Genomic DNA, 10,399 nt, shown 5'->3' on the forward strand with positions numbered 1-10,399 from the left:
CCTTGTGTGTCTATATTAATGCATCAAAGGCACAAGAAACCTACATTTGCAAGAATGAATCCAAAAAGAAAGCAAAAACAAAACACAAAATTCAACATCAGATCAACGAATAAAAAACACAGTTAAAAAAAAAAAAAATCGTACATATCCATATATATTAGCAAACACCCATCTATTAGGACAGAGCATATTACTGATGTTCACAAGCACTGTGGCATGACCTGATCTCACAAGATACTGTAGGAATCTACTGTACACGCTAAACCTTTATATGCGTGCAAGAATGAGTCATTAATGATTTTAAAAAATCCTTACGTGCTGTTGAAAATTCTGTGTCAGGCCTGAATGCAGTTCAGGTCTCTGCAAAAGCATGGATTTAGCTATTTCATTTGAAACCACAGGGTTGAGACGCTCCTGCACTGCTCTCGGTCTCATTTTAATCTAAATGCATGCATTTTAGCATGAAAAATGGTGACAGCCATTAATGCCTGATCATGATGAAAATAACTAGAATGCTGGATTGAGCGTTTAATAAACGTTTGTACAGTACGTAATGAAATTTCAACATAACTGCATTAGATGTATGTATATATATATATATATATATATATATATATATATATATATATATATATATATATATATATATATATATATATATATATATATATATATATATATAGCTATATATATATGGTCAAAAGTCCTCTTCTAATATGAGAGCAAGTTTTGTATTTCATTTTGAAACCAAGGTCCTAGTCTGGAGGAAGGGTGGAGTTAAGTTTCCACAGTCTGTGATGGAGGATTACCCCCTTGTGTCATTATTTTGTTGAACCACCTTTTACAGCCTTTAGTCTGTTGGGACATACTGTATTTCCATTAAGTTTGCACATCTCTACAATGCAATATTTGCCCACTCTTCTTTGCAGAACATTCCACAGATTTTCAGTGGAGTTTAAGTCTGGACTCTTGACTTAACCATGCAAGGACATTCACCTTTTACCACTGTGTGTTTACACACAGTTTTGCTGTGTGCTTTGGGTCATTGTCATGTTGGAAGGCAAACCTTCTTCCCATTGACAGCTTTCTGGCAGAGGGCAGTAGATTTTCCTCAAGAATTTGATGGTATTCATTCCCTGCTGCAGAGAAACACCCCAATAACACGATCTTAAAAAACATCTAAAACAATTCCCCTCCACTGTAACCCAACCTGACCCACGCGGGCCTCGGCTAGTAATCTTGTCAGCAGTGTGGAAGCCATGCTGGAGTGTTAGAGGCAGGCTTGGACCACACAAACCTTAATGAGATTGGCTCTGATGAAGACAAGGATACCATGATTAGCTTGCTATATTCCTCTTGGAAGCATTTAGGGATTTGGGTGCTCACAAACTGCCACAAGCAGTAAGAAAAAATCTGCTTACCCAAAGTGACGTGGGTTGAAATCTCGCTTTCACAGAGAAGTTGGTTTGTCCCATGATCCTCCTGGGGAAAAACACAGGTGACTGAGTGGGAGGGTTGGGATACGTTTCTGGTTTTAGATCAGTGTAAACGGATTTGTTTAAAATCAACTGAAAGCAGAGTTAATGATTCACTGAGGAGCGATTGTTGACTTCTGGTCGTGTAGGCCAATTCATTTTGTAGAGATTTAGCACTGGTTGAGACGATCAGAACCTTTTATTCATTGTATCCTATGTAAACGTACACAAGCGGCGAGACAGACGTGTTTAGTCTGAAGTCTTTTAAAATATTGGACTTTTCCATTTCTCACAAAATCTCAACACATTTAATAAATGGCTATGCTCGTAATAACTTTGTCATTTCATCTAAACATCAACATTTGTAATATTGTCAAAACAGTGTTTAGGTTTATTTAATTTCATTTGTATCATAGATCTCTCTGGATAATAGAAATCTATGACATTGTATTATAAGAATATAAAAGGTTTTCGTGTTTATTTGTTAATAAGGGCTTTATGGGCACAATGATTTGTGACCCAGAATTGAGACAAGGCCCCAAGTGGCATGATGCTAGTGTGATTTTATTCATTTATTTATTTAACTTGATTTATCTTAGCTTCTTAACAAAATAGTGGAAATAATTTTACATTTTGTGCATGTCTTAATTTTAAAGTAAATTGATATATTGCTCTTAATATTACCCTATTTTCTCTTAAGAGATTTGCTGTAATGAACATTTTTTAGTAAGAGCATTATTCAAAACCGATCAATTACATTTATGTCAAATAAATAGTAAACAGCTAACAAATATCAGAAAGGATGTCAAATGTTGCAAAATGTTGCATTACTATTGGTTTGAATCATTTAATACAAGCTTTTAGTCAGTATAAAAATAAGTTTTCACAGCCCAATGAGATTAAATCTTATTGAGCAGTTATAGTAGATGGTTAATGCAGATTCATTCCCTTAAGCGCAGTGGGAGGTGGAGATAAAGATCTGTTCAATGGTGTTAAAGATTATGTTAGAGAAGAGAACAATGATCGGATGGCAACTTCAGCGCTGACGACATCACTCCCATCTCCCAGAAACAAGACACACTGACCTGTAAGCTCTCCTCCTTTACCCTAGTCCCCCAAGCTCGGGGTTACATAACACATGAAACTGGTTGTGTGTGTGTGTGTAGTAAATTGAGAATGCTGTACATGTGGCAATCCCTCGGACAAAAGAGTCTGCCAAGGACTAGAGTAAAATCCTTTATCTTCTAACCTGTAAGAACTAAATCAACATCAGAGTTCAACAGACTGAAATATTAAGAAAATGATTGAGTTTGTGGCCACAAATCCAAACAAGCCCCAACTGATCACACATTATCATCTGATCGATGTCAAAAGCTAGTTCACTAGAAGCACTGGTCCTAATTTTTTCAACCTTCATTTCTGTCCTTGTTAGCCAAGCTAATAGGATTGGCTGGTTCACACAGGAAGATCAGCAAAGCCCTCCCCAATCCTAAGCTAAGACTTTTGAGGTGGACAAGGAGGAATTAGAGGGGATAGAGCAACCAAAAGAAGAAGCAGGGCATTCTGCTTCAGTCTCTGTGCCTGTCTCTATCCACTCGTCCATCCGGAGGTAGGTCAGTCACATCTAGAAGAGGAATCAACACTCTTGCGACCCTCCTCCTGCCACGTGATCCAAAGTACAGGGCTACCTGTATCCATTTCTCTCTCTGCAAAGCACAGGGGAAGCCGGCAAAATTTCTTACCTTGAGGACCTTGACCGGGAAGCGTCAGACGACGAGATGGGTAGTGGAGCGAGCGCAGAGGATAAGGAAATGGCCAAGAAGTCCAAAGAGCTGGAAAAGCAGCTCCAGGAAGATGCTGATAAAGAAGCAAAAACTGTCAAACTTCTGCTGCTGGGTAAGAAATTGGTGTTCGTTTGATTCCTCTAGTCTAGTCCACTGGTGTTGAGTTACAAGATTCTGCCTCCAGAATGAGCAACTGATGCAGAACCTTCACAAGCTTTACGTACATTTGTGCCTGCAACAGGTGGTCACTACTATTCAGTTGGAAGATAGTAAGATCCAGGTGAGAACATTGCTGCAGATCTTAGCAGGACTTCAATCGTTTCTGATCATAAGATATAAGCATCCTTTATGATTGACATTAACTAGTACAGAAGATAATAAAGTGACTTCAGAATAGGCAACACTATGAGAAAGTTTGTTCATCTTTTTTTTCAGGGATTAAGAGTTATAAATGCACTGAGGCAGAGCATTAAGACATTCTGTAAGCAGATAAATCGGATTTACAATGGATTTGAGACAAGCACGGGTTATGTAATTAGATTATAAATGACACAATGGTAATCAGTTGTCATGTTTGACTTCATAATGTTGTAGCCTTAAAATACAATGATAGATATTAGATAATTTTTTTGTTATTTATTTATTTTTTACAAATGATTACCGGTATGTGGATTTTCCACATATAATACCTGTTAGATGACATTTAAAACACTATCAAGTGCTAATGCATTGTAGATGATTTTGCATGTGAATGTTGCATGCTTTTTCTGTTAATAGTTTTTAGCATGAGTGACCTTTGTCTAATTCATTTAAATGTAAAAGTTTAATTTAAATGAGCTTTGAAAAATGTTTGATTACTCCTTTACTTCAGCAACACATCTGCATTTTCACAGCAAATGAAGTCGCCCAAAAAGACCACAACCTGAGGAACACTGTGAATTGTGGCATATTGACAATAAGACCACAATCCGATTACTGTGATGATTTAAGCCCCGATCCTCTTAAGCTCAGGTTCAGTTTATCTTCCAATAGGAACGGGAAGCAAAGGAGGCCACTTTCAGTGCTCCTAACAGTTTCTTATATCATGACACCTTACATCATTGAGCCATTTCAGCAAATCACTGTGAGACAGATGCATTGATTAAGAACTGACCTGATTTCTTGCAGCTCGATAAATAACTTTGTGTCCTAACAGAAAGTTCATGTTCTCAGATAGTAATAACAACATTAAAATGCTAAAAGAGAATAAATAATATAACTAATTTTAAATACATAGGCTACTCATCCATTTTGTCTGTAGTAAATTTTGGAAATGCGTTTTGAAGGCTTACTCAATAAAATAGCAAATCACTTCAGATGTTTCTTGCCCAATAAAAACTAAGCAGTCAAATAGACCAAAAGGGATGACACATGTTCTCTGAACACATCTCGATGGATACAGATAACCCAGGAAGTAAAAGGGACATATGAGTGACAGTTGCAATGGGAGATGGTTGAGCCCCCACCTCCTTGCCCTGGACTGACTGAAGCTCCAAGACAAATCAAAGTGTCAGTGATCTTCTGAGAGGCTTTCCCTAACACAAATCCAATTGGGTCACTTTATAATTATAAGCATGTTAAAGAGACTTCCTTCGACCTGGCCATCAATGACTATTATTAAGTTTATTCTTAACAGATCATCTACCGCTTAACATTGACCTTGTTATTAAAATAAAAATCCACAGAGAGGAATATAAACAATTCAAATAAATAAATTCAAGACTAATAATTCAGGAAAAAGGCACTATGCGATGTGTAAGACCTATAGTAACCATAATGTACACTGTAAAAATTATTCAAAGATTACTGGAGTATGTTTTATGGAGTATAATACTAGTTCTGTCTTTCTGCTTCAAAGCTTCATGTTTAATTCAGTGTGTCACTGACTGTGTCTTTGTAATTATCCATGAAATTTAAAAGCTAAACGTCATATAGAGACATACTGTAGCCAGCAAATTGTCGGGAGTTTAGTTTAAGAGCATTTGAGGACTCCTCATTTTCCATTATGTTGCTCATACATTGTTCTGTACAATATTTTTCACTTTCTGTCTTGTAGGTGCTGGCGAGTCAGGGAAGAGCACCATTGTAAAACAGATGAAGTGAGTTTAAATTCATGCAACATCCAAAATATTTGCTCAGAACAGTTTGTATCGTTACGTGTTGTGGAATTGCATAATTCAGGATATACTGTATATATATATATATATATACTTGCAGTCTGTTCCACCCCTCGTAATGGTAATGTGTGACCACCAGACGGTAGTGAATGTGAAGCCTGCCCTGTATGTACTGTACTCACCTTCAAAACGTTAATCAGAAATACTCTGTTGCTCCCAAAGAATTCTTCATCAAGGTGGTTACACAAAAGAAGAACAAATGGAGTTTCGATCTATTATTTTTGGCAACATCCTGCAATCTGCTATGGCCATCATCAGAGGCATGGAGATGCTGGACATCAACTTTGGGTCACCAGCAGCACAGGTCTGCAAAACAACTCCACAACAAATGATTAGTGCACTCTTAAAAATACAGCTGCTTCACGATGCCAAAGAAAAACCTTTTACTCCAAATGTTTCCATAAGGAACCTTTAACATCTTAGCATGTTTCACAAAAGGTTATTTGTGGCGAAAGAAAGTTCTTCAGATTATAAAAAAGGTAAGAAAGAGATGGTTCTCCAAAGAACCTTTGACTGAATGGTTCTTTGTGGAACCAAAAATCATTATTCTATGGCATCGCTGTGAAGAATCTTTTAAGCACTTTTATTTTTAAGAGTATGTGTAGACATTCACATACCATAAAAATGCACACACTGAAACACAACAACATACACAATTTTGGCTTGAAAGGACATTTCCCCCTTTTATCTAAACTTTTTTTTTTAATGAAACATTATGCATGGATGAACTGTTCACAATAGGATCTACACTCTTGGGAAAAATGTACAAAAGTTGCCACTGGGATGATAACAAAAGGGACATTTTGTACCTTATTCACCCCTAAAGGGTGTATTTTAGTACCTTCTCTCTGCTAGAATCAAGAACACAGAACCAAGTCTCAGTTTTTTTTTCTCAATAATCCATTACACTTGGATTTATGTCACAACACTGGACAATAGATGTCCAATTTCTTTGTCTCATGCAGGAGGATGCTCAGAAGCTCCAGAACCTGGCTGACTCCATTGAGGAGGGCAGCATGCCTCCAGAGCTGGCAGACGTCATCAAGAGGTTATGGAAGGATTCAGGTGTGCAGGCCTCGTTTGAGAGAGCTGCTGAGTTCCAGCTGAATGACTCTGCTGGATAGTGAGTACAACACTCAACAGGGACAGCAAGTTCATTAGAGCCTGAGGGTGTAGCTGCATTGATCACAATTCACTTCATATTGTGGGAATTTAGTACACCAAGGTTCGAAACTCAGTTCCTGGTGGGCCACAGTCCTGCAGAGTTTAGTTCCAACCCTGGCAGTAGTTTTCAAGTAATCCTGAAAGACTTGGTTTGGTGCACTTAAATAATGTTGAAGCTAAACTCGGCAGAGCTGTGAGTTATGCCTGGAGATTTCCAGGACTTTAGCAGATGATCATTTCAGGTGTGTATGCCAATGTATAGCTAATTTATAGCTCATCTCAAACAGCTACTTGAGTGAAATGGACAGAATCTGCAAACCTGACTACCTCCCCACCGAGCAGGATGTGCTGAGATCTCGAGTCAAGACTACTGGTATTATTGAGGAACAGTTCTCCTGCAAAGAGCTCCACTTCAGGTGTGTCTTACCTGGCTAATGTGATCGAATCAACTGTTGCGCATACTCATACTACAAAAATTGCTACTGTAAAGAAACTCAAGACCTGAAATGTGTTACTGTTTATGTAAAAGGATCATGTTAGGTAGATTTCAGCTGGTCTTGTGTAACTAGAGCAAAAAGAACCCACATTTTGAATGAAAACTTTTCATGATTTTTCACTGGTCCACAGGATGTTTGATGTGGGTGGCCAGAGGTCTGAGAGGAAGAAGTGGATTCATTGTTTCGAAGGTGTGACTTGCATCATCTTCTGTGGAGCCCTGAGTGCTTACGACATGGTGCTGGTAGAAGATGATGAAGTGGTAAGTGCTGATCTTTAGACAACACTAAGTAAAGGTTCTTTATTGCCATCTACGGTTCCATAAATAACCTTCATTGAAAAAAAAGGTGCTTTATTGTGGAATAAGGTACTTTAGTTTTTTTAAATGTTCTTCATACTAAGAAAAAATGGTTCTTTTAAAAATTGTTTACTGAAAGATTCTTCTACAGCGTCACTGTGCAAACCCCGTTTTGGAAACGTTATGTTGAAGAGTATTTTGAATAGTTTTCACACCCCCTTTATTCACTAAAGATTGCAAGATCAGTCATATGTGACCCTGGACTATAAAACCAGTCTCAAGTAGTATGTGTATGTAATATATTATACTATATAATAAATTATAATTTATTCTTTTATGGCAAAAATTATTAGGATATTTAGTAAAGATCATGTTCCATGAAGATATTTAGTAAATTAACTACCGTAAATACATCAAAACTTCATTTTTGATTAGTGATATGCATTGCTAAGGACTTCATTTTTTTTTATTTTTTTTGCACACTCAGAATCCAATTATTCAAAAAGTTATATATCGTCCAAATAAAAAAAATGGAAAGCTTATTTATTCAGCTTTCAGAAGCTGAATAATACCAATGTTTGACGTTCTAGCAGTGCATAAGCTTATATTTTCTTCTTGTTTCTCTTGTTTCTCCCAGAACCGCATGCATGAGAGTCTCCATCTCTTCAACAGTATCTGCAACCACAGGTTCTTTGCCACAACTTCCATTGTGCTTTTCCTCAACAAGAAAGATCTCTTCCAGGAGAAGATCAAGAAAGTCCACCTGAGCATCTGTTTCCCTGAATATGATGGTGAGTGAGGTCTCTATGGAAATAAACACACCACCTTAAAACAGTAATTTACCCAAAAATGAATGATCTCACCCTCATTTCGTTCAAAAACCTTTATGACTTTATTCTGTAAAACATAATATATATTATTTTTTTTAAAGAATATGTAAATATACTGAAGATGAATGAGGACTGAAGTTGTTAAGATACAGAATGACAAAAAAGCACCATAAAAGTTTCATATAAGAGGTCCAGAAGACTTGTGACTCTTTTGAAGCCATATGATAGCTTTGTCTGTGGTACAGACTGAAATTTAAATAAATAATCTTGATTTGCACATTTATGAGAGACAATGTCTGATTCACATATGAATCATTCTTTTGAGCCAGATCTGTAAAATGAACTCTATGAAGTATTGGACTCAAACTAATCACAATGGTTCACAGCTCACTGGAAGTGAGGACACTATAAGTGAATAATGACTGAGAAGTGGCTTCTTATGGCTGGTATGGATATTTTATGATGCTTTTGCATTTCTTTAAGCTTCTTTCGTTCACATCATTATACTGAAGAAATAGTTGTCAGGGAGGATATTCTTCAAACATTTACCTCAGCAAAAGATAGAGGATCATAGAGGTTTAGATCAGCATGAAGGTGAATAAATGATTGAAACAGTATTTAAGGGCATCATAGCTCAAAGCAAACAACTGATGGTACTTACAACAACCTTTATTGAATTTGCTCATCAAATATGATGTTGAAAATTCAAATTTTCCAGGTCCAAACACATATGAAGATGCCAGCAACTATATCAAAGCTCAATTTCAAGATCTGAACATGAAGAAGGGAGTAAAAGAGATCTATGCTCACTTGACCTGTGCCACAGACACAAAGAACGTCGAGATTGTGTTTAACGCTGTGACAGACATCATCATCAAAGAAAACCTTAAGGACTGCGGTCTGTTCTAAACACCATATTTTTCAAAGGTATGATTCCCTAAAAACACAAAGCAGGTTCTTACTCCCTGTCTACACCGGACACAACCGGAAAATTAAGAGTAAATAACTCCCATCGCCTTCAGTTGATGGATGCCACCGTTTCTTCTTCTATTTCTGTTTTTACGGTCTATACTTCTAACATCAACATGGTCCACGGTAGTAAACATGCTTAGATGGCATAACACTCCCACGCTTCAAGTGTAGATGCTATTATAACTTTAGTAAGTTCTATAAAATCATTTCAAATAGATTTTTTCTATGAATTTAAGAATTGACTTGAACAAAAAAAGTTGTTTTTTCTTCAGATCTTTCTGCCCCATCCCCACCTGCATGATTGGAAGTACTCTGGTGAAGTTGTCACAGTAACAAAAGAACATCCACAAGTGGCATGAAGGTGAACTCTACAGCAAGCAGTCAAGTGTGGTCAGCAGATCCCCGGCCAAAGAACAAGCTCAACAACCTGACCGAACCTCAGAGACTAGATCCAGATTAGACTAATGGCCTCTGCTCTCCAAAGGGACTCTAAAAACATTTCCTGTCAAACTGCTAGTAGTCAATGAGAGAAGGATTACCAAAGAAAGGGGACTTTTAATGCTACGAGTTATTGATGCTTGTAGAGAAGCTTCCTCTCAATGTGTTTTAATGTCAAACCTATAGAGGTTTGACTGGTAGATGTTTTTCCTGAAAAAGAAAAGTTATTTTAATGCAATTAAATGTTGCTGTATTAAAGAAATTAAAGTGGGATCCCATCAGATCCCATGGTAACAATTAGAAACATCCGTAAATGTACAGCATCTGTTCTCGAGAGTGTTAAAACTTGCATATCAGCAAAACGTGATTGTTTGAATTCAGCCAGCTAACACAATATATGAAAGATGTTTCTTTTTCAGCCCCAAACACAGTAGGGCAGTATGTTTTGTAAATAACAGTAGGAAAAAACATCTGTTTAAAAAAAAGATTCTATATAAAATATATATGGTGACATAAATCTATTTATTTATGTTACAGTAACAAGTGAAAATTCTAGAATGGCCTGTTGCTTTGTTTAAAGCCTGAGGTCTGAATTTGTGGAGATGTCCTGGAATATAAATGTAGGCAGATGAAATAAAGACTTGCATCAATTCCACTGGTTGCTGGTGTTGAATTACTATTATGTTAACTGCAAATGGTTGGCCATTAGCTCTACTGCAATTGTGCA

At 37.0% G+C, this 10,399-nt stretch overlaps 1 protein-coding gene across 2 annotated transcripts; it reads left to right on the plus strand.

The window, feature by feature from the left end:
* The first annotated feature begins 3,007 nt into the window (after nucleotides 1-3,007).
* LOC132114568 (guanine nucleotide-binding protein G(t) subunit alpha-2-like) lies at nucleotides 3,008-10,327 on the plus strand. 2 transcript variants are annotated; one of them, XM_059522746.1, is made up of 10 exons: nucleotides 3,008-3,084; nucleotides 3,195-3,371; nucleotides 5,355-5,397; nucleotides 5,638-5,779; nucleotides 6,441-6,598; nucleotides 6,927-7,055; nucleotides 7,267-7,396; nucleotides 8,070-8,223; nucleotides 8,981-9,189; nucleotides 9,507-10,327. In XM_059522746.1, the coding sequence occupies exons 2-9, from the start codon at nucleotides 3,254-3,256 to the stop codon at nucleotides 9,169-9,171; spliced, it is 1,065 nt and encodes a 354-aa protein (XP_059378729.1). In that variant the 5' UTR covers nucleotides 3,008-3,084; nucleotides 3,195-3,253; the 3' UTR covers nucleotides 9,172-9,189; nucleotides 9,507-10,327. The 2 variants fall into 2 exon arrangements, with proteins under 2 accessions (XP_059378729.1, XP_059378730.1); XM_059522747.1 differs by having other exon boundaries at nucleotides 3,010-3,371; nucleotides 9,556-10,327.
* Nucleotides 10,328-10,399: the final 72 nt, after the last annotated feature.

Source organism: Carassius carassius, chromosome 34, assembly GCF_963082965.1.
Source record: "Carassius carassius chromosome 34, fCarCar2.1, whole genome shotgun sequence".
Classification (NCBI taxonomy): domain Eukaryota; kingdom Metazoa; phylum Chordata; class Actinopteri; order Cypriniformes; family Cyprinidae; genus Carassius; species Carassius carassius.